Source organism: Equus caballus, chromosome 30 (genome assembly GCF_041296265.1).
Source record: "Equus caballus isolate H_3958 breed thoroughbred chromosome 30, TB-T2T, whole genome shotgun sequence".
NCBI classification, from domain to species: Eukaryota; Metazoa; Chordata; class Mammalia; order Perissodactyla; family Equidae; genus Equus; species Equus caballus.
Window position 1 is genome coordinate 17668056 of NC_091713.1, and position 20743 is coordinate 17688798.

Consider the following 20743-nt stretch of genomic DNA (forward strand, 5'->3'; position numbering starts at 1 on the left):
ACTTTGCACGTAGCTAACTTTAAAAGGATTTTTTGGTTTTTTTTGAGGAACATTAACCCTGAGGTAACGTCTGCTGCCAATCCTCCTCTTTTTGCTGAGGAAGACTGGCCCTGAGCTAAAATCCGTGCCCATCTTCCTCTACTTTATATGTGGGATGCCTACCACAGCGTGGCCTGCCAAGCGGTGTCATGTCCGCACCCAGGATCCGAACTGGCGAACCCTGGGCCTCTGGAGTGGAACATGCGCACTTAACCGCTGCACCACCAGGCAGCCCCTAAAAGGATTTTTTTCCCAAAAAGTATAATTCACCATAGTTCTGATGCCGCTGGTTCCCCTGAATTGAACTCAGCTGTTGAATATTTTAGACAAGGTTTCTAAGTTTTACCATTGGAAAATGAGTAGTAGTTTGTTTTTTTCCTCTCTAAATATTTTTTGACTGAAAATCAGATGAAGGCAAGGATTTTTATTCATCCAATAGCTCCATCTATTACAGTACCTGTTAAATTAAAATCTTACTGATTTAATACTCCATCTGCCACTGTAAAATTGAGATTAAAAATTGTAAAGAAATCTCATTGTTTCTAAAATTTGGAGTTTGTTTAATTATATCCACAATACAAACTCTGCTAAAAGTACATTCAGAAAGAGGCACAGACATTCAGAGAGAGCCGTGTTCATTTCAGTTGCCTATGAAAGAAATAGGGTGGTTCTAGGACATTTCTTAAGGATTTCTCTACTCTCTAGTAGGAAGTTTATTGTAAAGCCCGGTTGCCTGGGAGGCGGTCCTTTCTTATTTTTCTTTTCAACTCGTGTTCCTTTTCTCCTTCTCATTCTAGTGGAGGAGATTGAACAGATGAATAGCTTGTTCCAGCAAAAACAGAGGGAGCTCGTTCTGGCTGTGTCAAAAGTAGAGGAACTTACGAGACAGCTGGAGATGCTCAAGAACGGCCGGATCGACGGTCACCATGACAGCCAGTCCGCAGTGGCCGAGCTCGATCGGCTCTACACGGAGCTGCAGGTGAGTCCGGCTGCACACGAGATAGAATAGGGTCTCCTCCGGATAAGCGCGAGGGAATGCTGGATTGTGGTTTCTTTTCCTTAAAGGAGAGGGAGGGGATGAGACCTAAAGCCCAAAGAACCCGGAGTCGACTTCGTAGGACCTCAGACAGGAAATTTCAGGCACTCCTCGGAACCATAGTCGGTGGTCTGACGCCTCATTGTAAACCATGAGCTGGGAAGCGTGGAGGGACCTTACATTTTCAGAAATTATGTAATAGCGAGCCATGTGGTTCTCTGTTTGTGAAATTCTTCTTCCTACTCCTTGGCTACCTGCCCCCCCCCGCCCCCCCCCCCCGCCCATTTTATTCAGTTAAGAAACAAACTGAATCAAGAGCAGAATGCCAAGCTGCAGCAACAGAGGGAGTGTTTGAATAAGCGCAATTCAGAAGTGGCAGTCATGGATAAGCGTGTTAATGAGCTGAGGGACCGGCTCTGGAAGAAGAAGGCAGCACTCCAGCAGAAAGAGAACCTTCCAGTAAGTGGGCTGTTTTGTCACGGGCCGGGGAGGGAGAGGGGAGATGACCAGCCTGGCGAGGGCAGTCACCGCAGTGGCTGCTTCAGAACCGTCACTCGGTGTGACTCAGAAACGAGCGAGACAGTACTTCTGGCTCCTCAAAAGCTCGTGCCTTGTTCTTGTGCTTGTTGCTGTTATTGTCTCTGTAGCTTTGCTCTGCTTTCTAATACTTGTAATAAAGTATGGGTGAGAATTCCTTGTGGAGAGTTTTTGTGTGGGGACGTTTCTTGTAGGTTCTGAGGCTAGATCCTGAAAGTGCTGATGTTTAAAAAGTATGAAAATCTCCCAGCCTTTTCTGAGTTTGATCCGATGTGACCTGTAACACTGAAGGACTGTGCTTTTTCTTAAGGTTTCCTCCGATGGGAGTCTGCCCCAGCAGGGGGTCTCTGCGCCGAGTCGTGTGGCTGCTGTCGGTCCCTATATCCAGTCGTTTACGATGCCGCGGATTTCCTCGAGGCCTGAACTTGTGGTGAAGCCAGCCCTGCCGGATGGTTCCTTGGCCATGCAGGTTGCAGATGGGCCCATGAAGGTGCAGACGCTGCCCAACATGAGATCGGGGGCCGCCTCACAAACTAAAGGTAAAGACATTTCTGAGTCCTTCCCCAGCTCAGTTCCTCCATGTCCTCATTATTATTTTTCCCAAGTTTGCATTTTTACAAAATTTGTCTCCCTATCCCTTGTTCTTGTTTGAATTCTAAGAATTTCTGTGTATTTTTTGCTAGTGCAATCAATTTCTTAACCTGAAACAGTACCATTCTATTCAAGAAATGAAAGAAAATGTAGTATTTTTTGCAAACCTGAAAATTGTTTTAATTCCTTCTTGTTAATATGGAATTTTGGATCTGATGTTAATAAATTCAGAACTTTTCATTTTGTGTGAAAACACCATGTATGTGAGTATTAGTGGCGTCATCTACAGAATGTGAGGCGGTGAACTCATTGTGTTGATAAATGGTGTTGGCTTTGATGTGAACTTATGCATGAGTATTTTCCTGCCAGTAACATTTAGAATAAAGGCAAACATTGGGAGGCAGAGTGAAAATAGCAGAGGCTCCTTGTGTTAGTGATCCTTGCATCCTGCAGTGCTCAGGTCCGTGGAGAGGTGCAAGTCGGAGTTTTGTAATAGGAGGAGGAAATGAAGGGAGAGTTAATAGGGAAAACAGGGTGAAAACATCCTTTAAAGACCTTATCCTTCAGACCCCTGGAAGAAAAAAATAATAGCCATTATTGTCTCTCTTCTCAAACCACTGTCGTGTGCAAAAAATAGCTAACTTTAAAATGATTCGTTATTTTGCTGTAATTATCACCGTGAAGCAACAGTGCCACATAGTCTGCGTTTTATTGTAGGAAGAGTTACTTTTGTTTTGTCTCTATAAGGAAAAATAAAAGCTGTGGCTTTGAAACTTAAATATCAGTGTAGGAAAAAACCCTGAAATCACTGATTTGTGAAGGACGGTGGTCAGAGTCATGGGTTGAAAGTCCACGTTTTGCCTTTTTGTTGTGCCTACGTCACCTGTGGTGTCCTTATCTGAGGTACACCTCGGAGCCCTTGGTCTGCTAACCTGGGCGTCTTCTGGGTGTGACGGTGACGTTTTCTTACCCAGTGAGGAGTAGAGTCCTTGCTGGGTCAGGCCAACTTTCTGTTTACCATGAATTATTTTAAATTGCGTTGCGTAGGGGACAAAATCTCAAATTAGAAATAGAAAAATCTGATGTTTCTAAATAAGCTTACGGGGGTTGTTTTGAGTCTGAAATTTCAAGCTCCTTTTCGGGATTAAACTTTGTAGCAGTGAACTGAGCCATTCAGAATCTCTCTAGAACGCTGGGGTAGTGGCAGTGGCTTTTCTGTGTTCCAGGCTCTAAAATCCATTCCCTGGGACCTGAGTGGAGTCCTTCAAATGCAGACTTTTTCCCGACCCAGGCTTCCGCTTCTCTGCCTAAAACCTCCGGGGACGCTGCAGACCAAGGTGAGGTTTCCTTGTGCTGCTCCCCAGCGTTCTGTTTTGGCCATCTAGAAGGCGCCCTGTATTCTTTTTTAGGTAGTTTATTTTCCAGTGCGTTAGAACTAGAGACAGTGTTTATTTCCAGAACACTTTCCTTTAGCCACGGAGTTAAGGTACTAGGCTTGTAGTGTTTGAGTTGCTCTTTAATCAACTTAATTTAAAAATGGGAGAGCTTTTAGCGGGGACAGGGTTTCAAAGAAACTGAGGGGAGGTACACTTAAGCGTGAATAAGAAATTTTATGACAAACAGTTTGAACATCCATGTGAGTTTTTCCTGTCGTCATCAGCTGACGATGGGGAGGTGCCACTGAGGGAGAAGGAGAAGAAAGTGCGGCCCTTCTCCATGTTTGACTCAGTGGACCAGTCTGCCGCCCCGCCCTCCTTTGGCACGCTGAGGAAAAACCAGAGCAGTGAAGACATCTTGCGGGATGCTCAGGTACGTAGGAATATCCCACTTTTAAATTTTAATGGTAATTCTGTCTGCCTTTTTTAGAAGAGATAAAGCGTTATGTGAGGGAGAGCAGGAAAAACCGAAATATATGTGGAAGATTAGAAAATATAACAGCATTCTGTTATCTTAAATTCTGTCGCTTGAGTATATTTGTGGTCCCACACCACATTGGAGGAGGACTGACATACTTGCTTTTGGGTTGTATTTCATGTGATTCTCTAAAAAACATGGGTGCATTGAAGAACATTGTGCTGCTTAATTACATTATTTCTTTAAAATTTGGGGCTGAGTCAAAATTTGGAGTGAAACGATCTGATGGCGAATCTTGTATAGCTGTTAGAATTCCAACCTTTGACAACCCATTCTGGCTGCGTGCTCCAGATCGAGGCGTTTTTTACCACAGTGGTCTAGGTCGCGTGAGGTTCCATGAACAAGGATGGTTTTCATTGATTGGTGCCATTTGTGACTGTGTAAAGTGGCAGATAAAAGTTTTCGCGTGGGCACTTAGAGTTGCCCAAATGGGAAGTGGCAACAAGGAGGAGGCAGTTCAGGACAGGAATCGTGTTGCATTGCTAAAGTCCCTTATTAAATGTGGTTAAATTCAGAGACTTAAAACTTTTTAATGACTTAATTTTCAGTGTATACTCAACATTTGTGAAATTCGGTCACCTGGAACATCCTGGTACCCAGTTATACAATATTCTAACTGGCTCTTTGTGTTTGTGTGTTGCAGGCTGCAAATAAAAATGTGGCTAAAGTCCCACCTCCTGTTCCATCAAAACCAAAACAGATTAATTTGCCTTATTTTGGACAAACCAATCAGTCGCCGTCAGACGTTAAGCCAGATGGAAATCCTCAGCAGTTGTCAGCAGCTGTGGCATCCGTGGGAAATAAACCGAAACCAGCAGGGCAGCAGCCGAGGGTCCTGCTGGCCCCCGGCGCACCTGCAGTGGGCCAAGACCAAGCCCTTGCTCCAGGGTCCAAGCAAGAAAGTCCGCCTGCCGCCGCTGTCCGGCCCTTCACCCCTCAGCCTTCCAAAGATGCCCTGCTGCCGCCTTTCAGGAAACCCCAGACCGTGGCGGCGAGCTCCATATACTCCATGTACACCCAGCATCAGGCTCCCGGAAAGAACTTCCAGCAGGCCGTGCAGAGTGCCTTGACCAAGACGCAGTCCAGAGGGCCGCACTTTTCCAGCGGTGAGCGTCTCGGTGTTGTTCTCACCGCGTAGATGGTGTGTCCAAGCCCTGCATCAGGGCTCCGGCTGTCAGTGAGCGGCAGAGTGACCCGTACCTGTTGTCATGCTTTTGTTCTGAGTTTTGTTTAATCGTGGCTTCTGTTCTTAACCGAGGGTTCAAAAGAGTTCCTGCAAAATGTCAGTTACTGCAGTAGGCACTGAAGATAATAGATGAATAAAATGAAATAAGATGGAAATAATAGATGAACAAGCTGAATAAAAGAGATGAATAGAACCTGTGGTAAACACATAGCCTTCTACTTTGTAATTACTCGTGTGCATTCGTCTTTTACTCGTTGGTGAGCTCCTTTAGAACTGAGAACTCAGGAGCTCATCCGTGAGTGGAGGAAAAACGCCCACAGGTGTCATTCCAGTGCCCAAGGCTGTGTCTTCACTGTAGGGTTGACCAGATGTTCTTGGTGCGTAGAGGGTTGAACAACTGCTTCATGTATGTGTTTTTTAAAAAAATCACTCTCTACTATATTTTAAATTGTTCTAATGAGGACTCAGCCACTAGTTAAATTTAAAAACAAAAAAAAGATGACTTTGTGTTAAATGTAGATAATCTGGTAATTTGTTGGGTTTCTTTCTAAGAGGCATTAGTGGTTTATAGGACTAGAATAAAATTCACCGTGTTGTAATCGAAAGAAAATAGCTTTCTCGTCAGGAAATAAGCATGGAATTGTGGCCTAAGATGTCATAAAGATAGTTGACCGTAAAGAATTAATATATATGCTGGATCTTACTCTTTTCATGGGTCTTTGGTGAAAACTGCTAATATGATAATTTGGGAATTAGGTAATGTTGATAGAATGTTAAGGGGACTAGTTTTGGTAAATATAAGTGGTTCTTGATAATTTTATAAGGCAAATATGATTGCTCACGTTGATTTACTTTTGAAAATGATAAAAGATGGGCTAGTGTGTGTTTTATTTTAATCTGGACACATCAAAGGATTACCAGTTTTCATTGATTCTAAGTTCTTTTCACGTTTCGACATTTTAAATTTGGATGCTGCAGTCAGTGATTTCTTACACTTATAATTGGCACTGTTTTCTTTCCTATTGTAAAGCTTGTATTGAAAGGTTACCTGTGAAATTAAAAGATGCTTCGCTTATTGTTAGCTATGTCTGTTACTTGCCGTCTTGTTTGATTAATACTAATCAGGGTTTCTCTTCCATTTCCAATTAGTGTACGGCAAGCCCGTGATTGCAGCTGCCCAGAGTCAGCAGCAGCCCCCGGAGAACGCTTACTCCACTGCCCAGGGCAAGCCTGGCAGTCCGGAGCCCGAAACAGAGCCCGTTTCCTCAGGGCAGGAGAACCATGAAAACGAAAGAATTCCTCGACCCCTCAGCCCAACCAAGTTACTGCCTTTCTTGTCCAATCCTTACCGAAACCAGAGTGATGCTGACTTAGAAGCCCTACGAAAGAAACTGTCCAATGCACCGCGGCCCCTGAAAAAACGCAGCTCTATTACAGAGCCTGAGGGTCCTAATGGGCCGAATATTCAGAAACTTCTGTATCAGAGGACCACCATAGCTGCCATGGAGACCATCTCCGTCCCGTCCTACCCATCCAAGTCAACCTCAGTGACTGCGGGCTCAGAAAGCCCAGTAGAAATCCAGAATCCCTATTTACACGTGGAGCCAGAGAAGGAGGTGGTCCCTGTGGCTCCTGAACCGGTGTCCCCAGAGGAAATAGGGGGTGCCAGTACAGAGAGCAGTGACTTGCCAGCTCCGTCTCCGGGCCTTGATTATGTGCCTGAAGGAGTCCCAGACAGCAGCCCAAATTTCCAGAATAGCGTGGAAGAGCCAAATCTAGAGGCGCCCCATCCGCTTGACGTGTACCTGGAGGAGTACCCCCCTTACCCGCCCCCGCCGTACCCGTCCGGGGAACCCGAGGGGCCGGGAGAAGACCCTGTGAGCATGCGTCCGCCTGAAATCACTGGGCAGGTGTCTCTGCCTCCTGTAAGTAACGTGCTCTCGTGGTCATTTCAGGAGCCTTGACCTTGTCACCGTCTTCCAGGTGGATGGTTGTCAGAACTCAGTCAGACGCCAGCAAGTACTTAACGGCCACTTGCAAAAGAGGCTTGTGTTGAAATTGCGTGTCGTAGCAAGTGTGTTCCACGGCTGGCCTTTTATTTTACAGTTCCCTTGGCACCAAGTGGATCTCATGAATCAAAATTCAGTATATTCAGTATAAAGAACATTTTTGTCTTTTCGAAAGAACCCTCTTCTTTGTGATGGAAACAGAATTTTGTTCTTAGAGCCATAAGTAGCACCTTGGCAGTTTCTTACCCGGCTGTCAAGTAGTCGGGAAGGCACACTCGACCGAGAGTGGAGAGCTGGATTTGAAGCTCGGTCACTAGCTTAGCTCTGAAATCGGGCGGATGGGTCCACTTCTCTCATTGGTGGTATCCGCTTTCAAACTTTTCTTTTTCTGGCAGTGAAATTTATTTTTAACGTAATATTTAGGTGCAACCTCAAGCTTCCAGCATTGATAAAATTGGTAGGGTTCCGGATGAAGTGGGGGCGCATGGGGGACTTAGCCTCTTCCTCACTTTCAGTGTGGTTTGAAAATCTCTGGGTAGCCTGTGGTCTCGAAGGTTCCTTTGTACGCCAGCATGAAGTGACTAAAGCTTGGTGGGTACTGGCCTGGGCGAGGCTTCCACACTCCTTCCGGGTACTGAGCCTTTATTGGGAAGTTCATCGTGTCGCTTTGAAATAGTTGAGAGAAGGTCAGAATCCCGGAATGTCTTTAAATAAAGTCGGCTTTTTCCGGGTTTAATTGAAAGTCGTTTTGTTTCATTAGGATGCCAAACTATGAATTTTTAAAACCTGGTCAAAAGCAAAATAGGATATTGTAAGGATTTTTTTTAAAAAGTGCTTTCTATGTTTGATCCCTTCCTACAGCTTTAGGATGTGATAGTGTTCAAAGATGGTGATTATCCAGAGTTGTTTGAACTACTGGTTACCGTAAACGGTCGCTCAAGTTTTATATAGTAAACGTTGGATTCTAGGGGAAAAAGTTTTAAAATAGAGGTTAACACTTTATTTAAGGAGCTCTGTGCCTTCTGTCTAAGTCCTGAGGTTTGATTCTCTTCATTTGAGTGTTCCACAGATGAAAAGGACAGAAGCGTTAGCATCTCCTTTTATTTCCCCTCTCTTTTTGTTGTCTCAAAGAAATTCATACTCTCCAAGAGGAAGAAGGAAACCAGAGTTTATAAAAGTATCATACTGTCTTTTTAAGATTCTGCTATTCTCTTCCTAGGAAGATGCTTGGCTTTTTCATTCTTAGTTCAAGTAAACAGAAGCCGCTGTCTGGTACTTTCTGTGATGGTGGGTGTGGCAGCTGTGCTCACGCTGTGCCCCTGTGCCCCTGTGCCCCTGTGAGTCGTATTAGCACATTGGTACGGTGTTTACACGCCTTCTCTTTTCTTCAAGAAACAGCATTTTAACCGCTGCATATTTGTGAAATATGTGGATTGCCACTTAGTGTTTTTCAAAATTCAGTAGTTTTCCATACCTCAGATAAAATAAAGAGAAGCCTGTATAGCATATCACACCGTAGGAAACGTTTCCACGTTGTTGGATGGGTTTTTCTTTTTTATTGACGTGTAATTGACGTACAATACTATGTTAGTTTCAGGTGTACAACATAGTGACTCGGGGTTTTCGTACTGTTGCATATGTTTAAGAAAACTTTTATAGGATGTTGGAGCTAGTTTTTAAAATTTTGCCTTATTTTTTAAAGCCTGACTTATTTTTAGAATGTAGAAAGATTTGATTATCTACTCGTGTACTTTGGAGTATAGTTAAATTTTTAATATAAAATAGTGATAGCATTTTCAGACTGGTAGAATTCCTTCTTGGTATATCCTGAACAGACTAATAACCTTTATTGTTTACCTTAATTGTATGCTTTCTCCCCGAGGAGGCATTTATGTCCTGAAATGGTTAAGAGGAAGGGCTCCAAAGAAGCCGGATTGCTTAGATTTGAATTCTAGCCCTGCTGTCTACTGGCTGCGTGCCTAGTTTCCTTATCTGTAAAATGGGATAATAGGGTTTTTGTGAGGGATGAATGAGTAATCGTTCAGTAAATGTTGTAATTCTGAGCTGTGCTCTCGCCCAGTTGAATCGTGTGAGGTTTGTTATACCGTGTTGGCTAGGCAATCTGAAGACCAGTTTTGGCTCATTTTGGTACTTGACAGAAAGTCAGCCCACTGGCCCTTGCGGGTTATGTATATTCTTATTTAGTTTGTGCTATAATGTATTCCCAAATGAAATTCTGCCGGGTTTTATAAAGTTAAGTTCTTCCGCCTGTGTTACATGAGCGTATTCATTAGGCTGTATGTTACGATTTAGGTACTTTTCTGAATAATGTTCAACTTCAGTAAGACGTGCTAGCTCTCTGTTTCTGAAGTTCCTCGCCAGCTCAGCTGGTCTGGTGGCCGTCCCCTTTGTTCATGTGGCCTCTCTGGCTTAGCCCAGGCTCCTCAATTTTCTGTGCGTTTCTTCTGCAGGGCAAGAGGACAAACCTGCGTAAGACCGGTTCAGAGCGGATCGCTCATGGGATGAGGGTGAAATTCAACCCCCTCGCGTTACTTCTAGATTCCTCTTTGGAGGGAGAATTTGACCTCGTACAGAGAATTATTTATGAGGTATGACTTAATTAGTAAATTTCTTACATATGACCTTGTCTTGTGTTTTAAATCTCTCATCAGAAAGCTACTGTAGAGAAACTGTGTTTTGAAACTGTTTTCTTTTCTGGGAGGTGGGTTGTAGAAAGGAACTCTCGAATATGCTCCAAAACAGGCTTTGCTAGTTTCAAGGTGTGACTGTAAAATTTTTGGTGATGCAGAAGTTCAGTTTTCACTAGGGTCCTCTAGAGTATTCTTTCTTCTCCGGGAGATCATCACCGTTTTTAAAAAATTGCTCATGGGTGGGTTTGTGCTAGTGTTCAGTTACGGGACGTGGTCCCTACTTTTCAGAAGCCTACTATTTAAAATATTTTTAGTTGACCTTTTTTCCTTCCCGTGGCAAATGTAACTTTTACCTAGACACTAATTTGTGGTGGGAAGTTGGAGGATAAATAAACGAAAGTGGCTATAAGGATACAGTTTCTGGTACTTTGCCTTCAATTTTTAAAAAACCTTTTTATAGTGAGTGCCTGCTTAATGTGGTTATTCCGTCTGTCTTCTTTCTAGAATTGTTCTTGGTATAGTTTTCTTGGCCCCTCTAGGTCTCAATTATGATTTTAAAAAAATACCAGAAGAGTCTATTTCTGTTCTCTTGATCCTAAAGTGCCAGTTAATAGTGACAGTTCAGGTGACAAGAAATGTGCATGATGGTCCCCCCCTCTCATTGGTGTTCCAGGTTGATGACCCGAGCCTGCCGAACGACGAAGGCATCACAGCTCTCCACAATGCTGTGTGCGCGGGTCACACCGAAATCGTGAAATTCCTGGTGCAGTTTGGTGTGAATGTGAACGCGGCTGATAGTGACGGCTGGTAAGCTTTTCTCTTAAGCTCCACTCAGACCTCAGTTGTATCTGCTCTGGGCGAGGAAAGAGCAGTATCGTAGGTGCTGTTGGAAGGCAAACGAGTGTCAGTATATGTCCTCACACTGCATGTAAGCCAGAAGGAGAAACGTGGAGGGCGTGTTTGAGGAGGTGATGTCCTCATGTGACAGGCATCGCACTCTGCTCTGGAAGCAGAGGGAGTTTTAAAAGTTTAATAGTTAAATAATAGAAATAAGAAATGTCACAAAGTGGCGCACAGTTAATTAGCTTGCTTCAGCAGGTCTGAGAATTGCTGATTTAAGCAAAGTTGCCCCAACCCCCGAAACTTCTCAGAGTCTTTAATATACTAATGCCTATGGTGTGTGTCCAAGAGGGAATTAGAATTTGTATCCCTTCCCAAATGTATTTGACCCTGGAATCCATTTTTCATTGACTGTTTTGTGGAACTGTTGTGTGCATAAAACACAGGAGATAGTATTATAAATGATGATTATTCATAGGACAATGGATTATTATTAAATACTACTAATAATAAAAGTCCCAATAAGTTACTGTCACCCCTTGATAAGTGTAATAGAATAGAAAGTAGTTTTTTTTTGAAAAAGAGTGTTTTAAATTATATGCTCATTTTGGGAAGAATACGAAAAATTTACTTTTTCCATATAGGATTCTTTTAAAAGTACTGTATTTACTGAAGTATTTTAATTTTCTAGCCTATTTTTTTCTTAGTATGGAAAATAGCTATGCTATAATATCAGATTTACAGGTATAGACATACACGTTGCACAGACATATACATTAATTTAAAATCACCTCATATTCCATCGTGTGACTGCATTTGTTTATTGTGGCTGTCTCCCTCTTGTTAGACATTTAGATTGTTTTCCAGTTTTTTTGTTTGTTATAAATAATGCTCAAAGAAGCATTTTAGCTGCAACTTTAAGTGATTATATTTGTAAAAGTAATATGTGCCCACCGTGGAAAATGTACAAAATAGAGAGAAATAAGAAAACAAGCCCCATAATCTAGAGCTAAACACCATTAATATTTTAATATATTTCCTTCAGGCTTATATATATATTTATATACATTTGTATTATATCTTTCTATATTTTAGGCTAATTTTTCGGTTTAACTTTACAGCATAAGCAAATCAAATTCTTAACGTGTCATAACGTCCTTGTTTCACTAATATTGGGAGTTTAGAGTATATATAACTTTTCACTGTTAAAAACCATGAAGTTAAAAATCTGTAGTAGTATTCTCCGTGCTATTGATGATAGTGTTCTGGGATGGAGGATGGGGAATACAATTTTTTTAACTTAATTTAGATTTAACTTTTAATTTAATTTATGGCAAGGTGAGTAAAATGAGGAGGAGAGGGAAGAAAAGGGTGGAGAGATGAAATCCCACGGGCCGCGGGCCTGACGAGCGTTCTCAAGGCCGCCGTGCAAGCTTGGCAGTGGTGCTGGCTCTTCTCACACCTTCCGCATTAATCTGGGGTCATTTATACGTTATAAAACACTTGGGATGCTGGAGAAGGTTCTGTGTAACGTATTTATAAATTCCTGCTAACCGGTTGCCTAAAATAGATTAAAATGCTTATTATTGTATAGTCACTTTGCTGGTCCGAATTGAATTGACAATTGCTTTTTTCCAATTTACTTCAGTTTGGATTTTAAAAAATGTTGGATAAAGCATGTGTCATATGCACAACTTAATTCCTTCAAAATTGGTAGTGGTAACGAGCTATTTAAAGGCACATGTTTTGAGCGAAGACCTGTAACTTCAAGACTGTTACGTCCTCTACTCAGGCGGGAAGAATCAGGCTGGGTGCTCCAGAACACAGAACTAAGTGTGTCTTATCCTGTTGTCGATTATTATACGAATTGCACGTCCTTTCTCTCATGTCCCTGCTTCCTCTCACCCTCCCCGCCGCCCTCGCCCCGCGAGCTGGGTGCTCTGAGATTTTCCTCTGTGACTGTAATTCTCCGATGGGCTCAAGTTTCTCTGTTGAACTGATTTAAAAAACTGTAAGAGATTTTCAGAAGAAAGGGCGTGGTAGATGATAGACTCAAGAACTCGCTTCACAGATATCTCGTCACAGCAGGTGTCGTTCAGCTTAGAGAAACATTTCTAGCCCCTGCTGCGTCTTGCCCCGCAGGACCCCGCTGCACTGCGCCGCCTCCTGTAACAACGTCCAGGTGTGCAAGTTCCTGGTGGAGTCGGGAGCCGCCGTGTTCGCCATGACCTACAGCGACATGCAGACGGCCGCAGACAAGTGCGAGGAGATGGAGGAAGGCTACACGCAGTGCTCCCAGTTCCTGTATGGTACGTAGAGTTAGAATCCAGCGGATTGATCCCCGCAGTAATTTACTGTCTCTCTCTAGGGAGCAATTCCAAAAGTACTGTTACTATTTAGAAAAACATTTTTGTGTTGTACATAGTTCTAGGCGTTGAAAATAGGGCAGCCTCAATCCCAAACATTAATGCGGCCTTTGTGTGTATGCCTGGAAACAGCTATTGTCAGGGACATCAGCTACAAAGACAGGGCCGCAGTGTCTGGCTTAGTGGTCACCATGGCTTTTGACCCTCGAAGGATCCTCGGCTCAGACTTCAGTCCTTAGCGAGTGATGGTGTATGTTTGCTGATAAGTAAACAGAGCTCCTTCCTTCCAAGATGATCCAGGAGAAATTCAGCGTCGGTGTAAGAATCCGGTTGATCCAAATTTTCCTCCTAAATCAAACTGGTCATAAAGCAAAATGAGGACAGCACATATTTTAGAGTTGATCTTTTGGCTCTTTTTGTGTTCTTGATTTTGCATTTATGATTCTGACTGATCATGTCAGCTCTGTCCATCACAAGAATGGACTTGAAGTTTTAGATGGAAATATGTTGCTTGATATTTGTACTTACAAGGAAAATTTTTTTCTTTACGAGGCTTAGAAGTTGATTTTTCTTTTTAGTTTGGCCTGAGAGGAATCAGGAAGGGGAAAGACAGAGACACGTGAGGAGGTCCCAGGACTGCATCCCACTCAGGTCTTAGAAACTCCTTTGCCCGTTGATTACATGACCCCCGGGGTTAAAGCCGTCACCACTGTCTTCTCCATTCCACCCTTCCCGGCTCACTGGGCTTGTTCTGGCTCGAGAGAAGGGACAGGGTCAAAGGGAGAACCATGAACTCAGGTTTTCTTCATCATGTCTCAGCTGTTAGTTTTTATTGTGAATATTTATGATTACTTTTTTGTTCTGAACTCTGGATCAAAGAATAACTTTGATATATTAACCTTTTAAAATTAATATATATTAGTATATATTTTGTTATATTAAACGTATTGGCCATTTTGAGCTCTAAGTATGGAATATGATTTTTAAAAACATTTAGGGACCTCTGATCAGAGATTTTTTAAATTTATGAAATATGTCTATCAAGAGCGTTTCTGACTTAAATTTGCAATTTAAATAACGATAATAGATTGACTGCAGTGAACATCCGGGTATTCAGCTTAAGAAACAGAACATTACATGCTCTCTGGTATGGTCTGGGTGCCCCGCCCTGTTGACCCCTCTCACATCTGTGGTGACTGTCACCTTGAATTTTATGTTTCTCATATCTGCCATTGCTTGCTTTTTTCTTTTTGGTGAGGAAGATCGGCCCTGAACTGATACCTGTTGTCAGTCTTCTCCTTTTTTTGCTTAAAGAAGATTGCTCCTGAGCTAACATCTGTGGTAGTGTTCCTCTGTTTTGTGTGTGGGACACTGCCAAGCATGGCTTGATGAGCGGTTGTAGGTCTGTGCCCAGGATCTGAACCTAAGAACCCTGAGCCACTGAAGCAGAGCACACAAACTTACCCACTCCGCCACTGGGCTGGCTCCCTATTCCTTGCTTTTTAAAAATAGTTATATCACCTGTGTGAGAATCCTATAACATTGTTTAGTTTGCCTGGTTTTGACCTTTATATAAAACAAATCACACTGATGACCCTATGGCTTGCTTTTTTCATTTGTCGTTGTTTTTGAGGTTCATCTGTGCTGTTGCACGTAGCTGTAGTTTCTCCCCATTGTGCTGTCCTGTTTCATTTTACAACTGTACCACATTTACTGTTCCATCTACTTATGATGGGTGTTGGGTTGTTTGTTTACTTATTCATTACAATGCTGGCCCCGTGACCATTTTTGTGCTTATCTTCTGGTGTCTGTCCAGAAGTAGACTCGGCTGGTCACAATGATGCTCATCTAGCAGAGGGCTCCTTTTGCTCCCTGTTCCCTTTGACCCTTGGTAGATTTGGAATCATATCTCATTGTGGCTTTAGTTTGCTTTCCCAAATTACCGGTGACGTTGAGCATGTTTTTAGGTCCCTCAAAAAAACTTTATAACAGTAATTTGTCACTCTTAGTTTGAAAAATAGCAAATAAGAAATTTTCTTCCATTCTTAATGATTTCTTGGAAATGTGACTGGAGTTGTTATTTTCGGTGTACCAGAGTATCCAGAATTTCTCAGCTGCGCCATTCCCATCCCAAACAGATGAGTCTGGCCAGCTTTCAGACTTGGTGGAATTATACTTATATCAGGCCTCATTGTCCTTGTGGATCTAGCTGTCGTGCCCGGCCTGTCTTATTTAAACAGGACAGTTGGAAATTTACTTGTCCCCATTACTGGAAACCTCACCTTGTAGATTGGCAGAGCCTTCTTTTGTTAAAAAACAATGTCATTTCTTGTTTCATTTTCCCCCAGTGTGTGAGAGAGAGAGACAGACTGCCACGTCACATTAATTGATGTGGGAATAATAAGTTCATAATGAATAGTTCAGTGTTTCTCATAAATTGAAAAACCTAGCTATTCAAAGGCAAACAGATATTTTCCTGGCTTTTCTGAAAAACACAGAAGTGAAAATAATGATGAACTCTGAATTGCTCAGGACCTTATTGCTGAATTCCTTCCCTCTCCTCTGCTTTCCTCCTGTTGCCCGCCCGGGGACGACAGCTCTCCCTTATTAGCAGTGCCCGTGGGTGGGAAGGTCGAATGGAGCTCAGCGACACTTACAGTAGCAGTTAATATGTAAATCTGTTGTTACCTCTGGTGAGAGGTGGCCATTCCCATCCCAAACAGATGAGTCTGGCCAGCTTTCAGACTTGGTGGAATTATACTTATATCAGGCCTCATTGTCCTTGTGGATCTAGCTGTCGTGCCCGGCCTGTCTTATTTAAACAGGACAGTTGGAAATTTACTTGTTCCCATTACTGGAAACCTCACCTTGTAGATTGGCAGAGCCTTCCTACCCTAGTTTGTGGATTTCAGTGTCTTAGAATTCTAGTTCTCATTACTTTATATTTGACTAGATGTAGATTTTATATCATGTTTAAAACATTTAGCTATATTTCTTTCTGCATTTATAATTTTTTTTCTTTTATCTTTCCCCATGTGGAAAGCAGTAGAGGCCACTTAATAGACACAACACTTACAGCTCTTTTGCTGTCTGCTCTCAGTTTTAGGTAAAGAATGAAAATGTTTCCAGAGTTCCCTGGACATTACACTTAGGAGTAGGCTGACATTCAACTGGCGTCTCATTCACTTTCTTAGTATCCTAGACTTAAACGGTTTTTTTGTGTGTGTGTGAGGAAGATTGGCCCTGAGCTAACATCTGTGCCAGTCTTCCTCTATTTTATGTAGGATGCTGCCATGGTGTGACCTGACAGGCAGTGCTAGGTCAGCACCGGGGATCTGAATCTGTGAACCCGGGCTGCCGAGGTGGAGCCCGTGAACTTAACCACTGTGCTGCTGGGCTGGCCCCATGGAACAGTCCTTTTTTAATTCCTAAGCTTGCAAAAGTTTTGTATTCTGAGTGAGACTAGTTTCAAGAGCTGCTTATGAGGTGTTTGTTAGTTTTTAAGAGCTGTTCAGAGATGATAGCACACGTTAACTTGTCTTTTGTACGTCCCTTCCACTCCTCCCCTGACCCCAGGAAATTTATGTCCTGAACATTTAATGTAGTAGCTCTGACATTCCAGCACTTACCCAATTCTGCTCATTTGGTTTTATATCTGTAGCTAAAAGTTCTTAAGAGGAGTGTACTCTGAGTTACGTATCCTGTGCTGTATCTTACTGTCATGATTCTAGGCGTTCAGGAGAAAATGGGCATAATGAATAAAGGAGTCATTTATGCACTTTGGGATTATGAGCCTCAGAATGACGACGAGCTGCCCATGAAGGAAGGCGACTGCATGACCATCATCCGCAGGGAAGACGAGGAGGAGGTCGAGTGGTGGTGGGCGCGCCTCAACGAGAAGGAAGGATACGTGCCACGCAATTTGCTGGGAGTGAGTATCCCACACTGGGAGGTTCTCCTGTGTGTCGAGACGGGCTGTGTGAAAACTGCTGTGTGTTACGAATCCAGTGCGCCCTGCTGCCCCTTGTCACTGAGATACGGAATTCTACATTTTTGCTAGTTGTAGATTGAGACTCGAAGCCACATTTTCATTGATTCCTGTAGGGTCAGTAGAGGACGGGCGTCCTGTCTGCGTTTATAAATAGAATAAAGATAACTGCATAGTTGATAGGAATTGAGCTCATGACGTTTGAAATAAATTTTCAGTTTGTTTAAATTAGGATTTTCAAATCTGGTAGAGAGCTTGAATCGGGCACTGAAGACAGGCTTCTTTGCTTTTTCCTACTATTTGATGTTAATTTTCATAAAATCGTATAAACACGTAGAAACCAATAACACCTCTCTATTAGTGCAAAGGGACTGTGCTCATCAGGTAAGACTCTCAGGCGGATTTCCAGGGAAGAGGCTCCTTGTGGTCGGACGGAGGAAGGACAGCGGAGTAAGCTCTGTCAAGACTTTGCGTTTGGCTCTCGTGCAGCTTCCAGTCTTCCCTCACCTGGTCGCATGTGAGGCGGGGGCCCTGCCGCACGTGTGGGAGGGAGGAGAGAAGTGATGGGGTAGGTGAGAGCCCGAGATAAAAGTTTAAAGGTACAGGTGCTCGCAGACTCTGCCGTTGAGGGGGAAGTAAGGAGAGCGAGGGAGGGACGGGCCGATGCAGCCCCCAGCGGGCGCATCCAGTCGGGACACCAGCGTCCACGTCACTTCAGAGCCCCCTGCACACGTGGGCGCTGGGTGCTCAGGGCCCAGGAGGACGGTGGGGGCGCTGGAGCAGGCTGCCCCCTCAGATGGCTGTGAGGATAAAGCCGGAGTGGCACATCGCGCAGACGGGAGCTGTTTTTACTGGTGTCACCCTCAGCCATCGGGCAGGTGTGCTCGGGTCCCCACAGAGCTTCTCCTCCGGCCTCGGGCCGCGCACCAGGTCTTGCCGGGAGTGTCCCCCGCTCGGGCTCTGCCCTCTGGGGACCTGGTTAAAGTGACTGCAGTATTGCGACCTGGCTGCTGCCCTCCGTCTCCCCCTCCTGACTCTTCCTTCTCCATTGTTGTCTGATGTGCGGCGTAAATGACTTCATCAGCCCCAACCGCCGCCTTCCTGATAGCGACATTTAACCCCAGTGCTGAAATAGGGTGTAGAGTCTTCATGTGATCCTGATATAAACTATAAAGAATAACGAAAGTGAAAAAAATCAGGCTCCAGAGGCTTTAGGAGAACTTTCACGTTCCCAGACGACAGTAGAAATGTGAAAGTCGTTCCCTCGCACGCACCCTCGTTTGCTTCTGTGAAGCCTCTGGCACCAGAGGAGTGTCACCTCCAGTATGAGCCACTTCCCTTCTCCGAGGAACATGAATGGCAAGCGGGCACTTTCGCTCTGTATAGTTTCTCATCTGGGAAAAGCTCTGCCTCTTAGAGCTCGTTGCTTGCTTGAGTCCTTCGTTTTAGTTTCTAATAGAGAGGTCCTGTGGGTGATGACGTGTGGGGGGAGTTGTTCGTGCCCAAGCGTGGAAGCAGTTGGTCTCAGACTGAATTCTGTCTTGTGCATTTGGCTCTTGGAAGGTTCCGGAATCTACAGATTGGACTAAAGATTTCTATTTTAATCTGACGCTTAAATATTCTTAGTCTTTTGGAAAGCTTTTCTAGGTAGAAGTGGCCTCTACACAACTTAATTTTTGTTTTCTTTTGAGGTTAAGAAAAAAAAGGACATTGTGGGAATATTGAATTTCAGGAGCCTAGAAAATTGTGTTGGGTAAATATCTTCTCTCAGTGAGAAAAATAATCCTTTAGAGAACATCGACCCACCAGCTAGTGTCCAGTCTGGCTGAAGTCTGGCTGCTTTCTTGCAGTAAACCTTTTTTCCCTTTGTCTAAGGAGCAGGAAGAGAGCGAGGAGGGTTTCTGTTCAGTTTGCCAGTTGAATTACTAGTCTGACTCTTGGCTTCAAGACTGGGCATCTTGCAGCCTTCACAAACCTCTCCTCTCCAGCTCTTGTTATAGAAAACACAGAACCACAAAATCCTAAAACAAAAGCCTCCACGTATCTTTCCTTAAATCCGTAGACTTTTAGTCTGTGACATTTTGTTCCTGAGAGCCTCAAGTCCCACGACACCATGTTATGTCCATTGAGAATAGAGTTGAAAGACACTTGCATCTCTTATCTTTGCCCTTGGGATGGAAGACCCTGACGCTGGAGCCTATAGCACATTGCAAGTCACATTTAGAAGTTTGTGGTTCCTGTTAGACTTGATTTATGGTTCAACAAACTGCTGATTGTGTTAATGCTTAGAACCATAGTGGATTTTTGTGTCACTGCACCATGGTATTGTCACCATTGAGAGACCCCTGCAGCTCTTGACTGTCCTTGCAGATAGCTGGTTGGAAGAGTTGTTAATTGTGAGTCTGTGTACTCAGGCAGCCCTGGGGCTCCCCGGGGCAGAAGGAGTTCTTTCTTTAGTTTAATTTCTTTCTTGTGACATCAACCCCTCTCCCCCAGTATTTCTTGAAATTTTGTTAGACTCCCACGTCTGTAAATATTTTTTAAACTCTCTTGCAGCTATACCCAAGAATTAAACCAAGACAGAGGAGCTTGGCCTGAAACTTCACAGAACTTGAGTTAATGAAGAATTCATCTCTGTTATCACTAAGAAGAAGTAATGTGATTGTTTTTGGCAAAAAATTCACAAGACTTATTTTAATGACACTGCAACTTGAAAGCGATGAAGAATGTTCTCTGGAAGAAAATGAAGGATTGAAGAATTCCCTGTTCGTGGAGGACGTTCGGCACAGTGAAATGGAGCTGAGGGGTAAGCTGCCTGTGCACTGGGGTAGAGGCGTTCCGTGTGGCACTCCGAAAGACGCACGGCGACAATCCTGCTTTCCACAAGAAATAGGACCATTTCTGGGGCTACTGGGAAACGAGCTTCACATCCAGCTTAGTTGAAGATTTTCGGCACCTGCCCCTCTACTTGTCCTCCCACCAGAAAGGACCAGTGTCATCGTGGTGCCATCTCCCATTGTCCCCCGGCAGCAGCAGGCCCTCGGGACTCATGGGACGCCTCGAAGCTGCCGCACGCTGGGACATTGTCGGTGAAGGACTGCTGGCTGTCGAGAGCAATGACTTTGTTACGAGTTCTTGTAGCGTCTTCGGAATCACGCATGTATTTGAAATATCGAGACTAAGCTACGCTGCAGGAAATTAGAGTTAGGATCTTGTTTTAGGGTGAATTTGAATCTGTATTTATTGTCTTTTGTATCTCAGAAATTAGACTTCCTATAGACTTACCCATAATATTTGTCAAGATCATAGCTGCCTTTAAAAACAATTGTAATAAAATTAAACTTTTTGACTCTAGCCTTTTACTGGTTTTAGTTTTTGATGTCATTTAACAGCCTTGTTTAAAGTTCACAAGCCATTCGGGTTTCTTAGCTGAAAAATAATACTTCTTTACCAGCCATGTGCTTAAATGTAAGAAGTATTTCTTTGCTTACAGAAAACTGTTTTGCAATTCATGAGTTCTGTGGTAGTCTTTGATAGAGAATTAAGCTTTTTTTTAAAAAAAAAGATCTTAGGGCACCTGGTGATA

The 20743-nt window shown here is 43.5% G+C and overlaps 1 protein-coding gene and 1 non-coding gene across 5 annotated transcripts in view; both read left to right on the forward strand.

The window, feature by feature from the left end:
- TP53BP2 (tumor protein p53 binding protein 2) overlaps positions 1–20511 on the forward strand; it is a 57944-nt gene extending 37433 nt beyond the window's left edge. For all 4 annotated transcript variants that reach the window (XM_023632663.2, XM_070256020.1, XM_070256021.1 and 1 more), the window contains 12 exons: positions 837–1018; positions 1370–1534; positions 1923–2151; positions 3430–3540; positions 3864–4012; positions 4761–5223; positions 6453–7228; positions 9784–9921; positions 10637–10770; positions 12946–13112; positions 16901–17100; positions 19714–20511. In XM_023632663.2, the coding sequence (XP_023488431.2) occupies positions 837–1018; positions 1370–1534; positions 1923–2151; positions 3430–3540; positions 3864–4012; positions 4761–5223; positions 6453–7228; positions 9784–9921; positions 10637–10770; positions 12946–13112; positions 16901–17100; positions 19714–19755 (2756 nt within the window). In that variant the 3' untranslated portion in view covers positions 19756–20511. The remainder of the gene's footprint in view (positions 1–836; positions 1019–1369; positions 1535–1922; positions 2152–3429; positions 3541–3863; positions 4013–4760; positions 5224–6452; positions 7229–9783; positions 9922–10636; positions 10771–12945; positions 13113–16900; positions 17101–19713) is intronic.
- On the forward strand, positions 5509–5647 carry MIR9126 (microRNA mir-9126). Its single transcript, NR_128158.1, has one exon. It is a non-coding gene; the product is annotated as a microRNA mir-9126 (primary transcript).
- Positions 20512–20743: the final 232 nt, after the last annotated feature.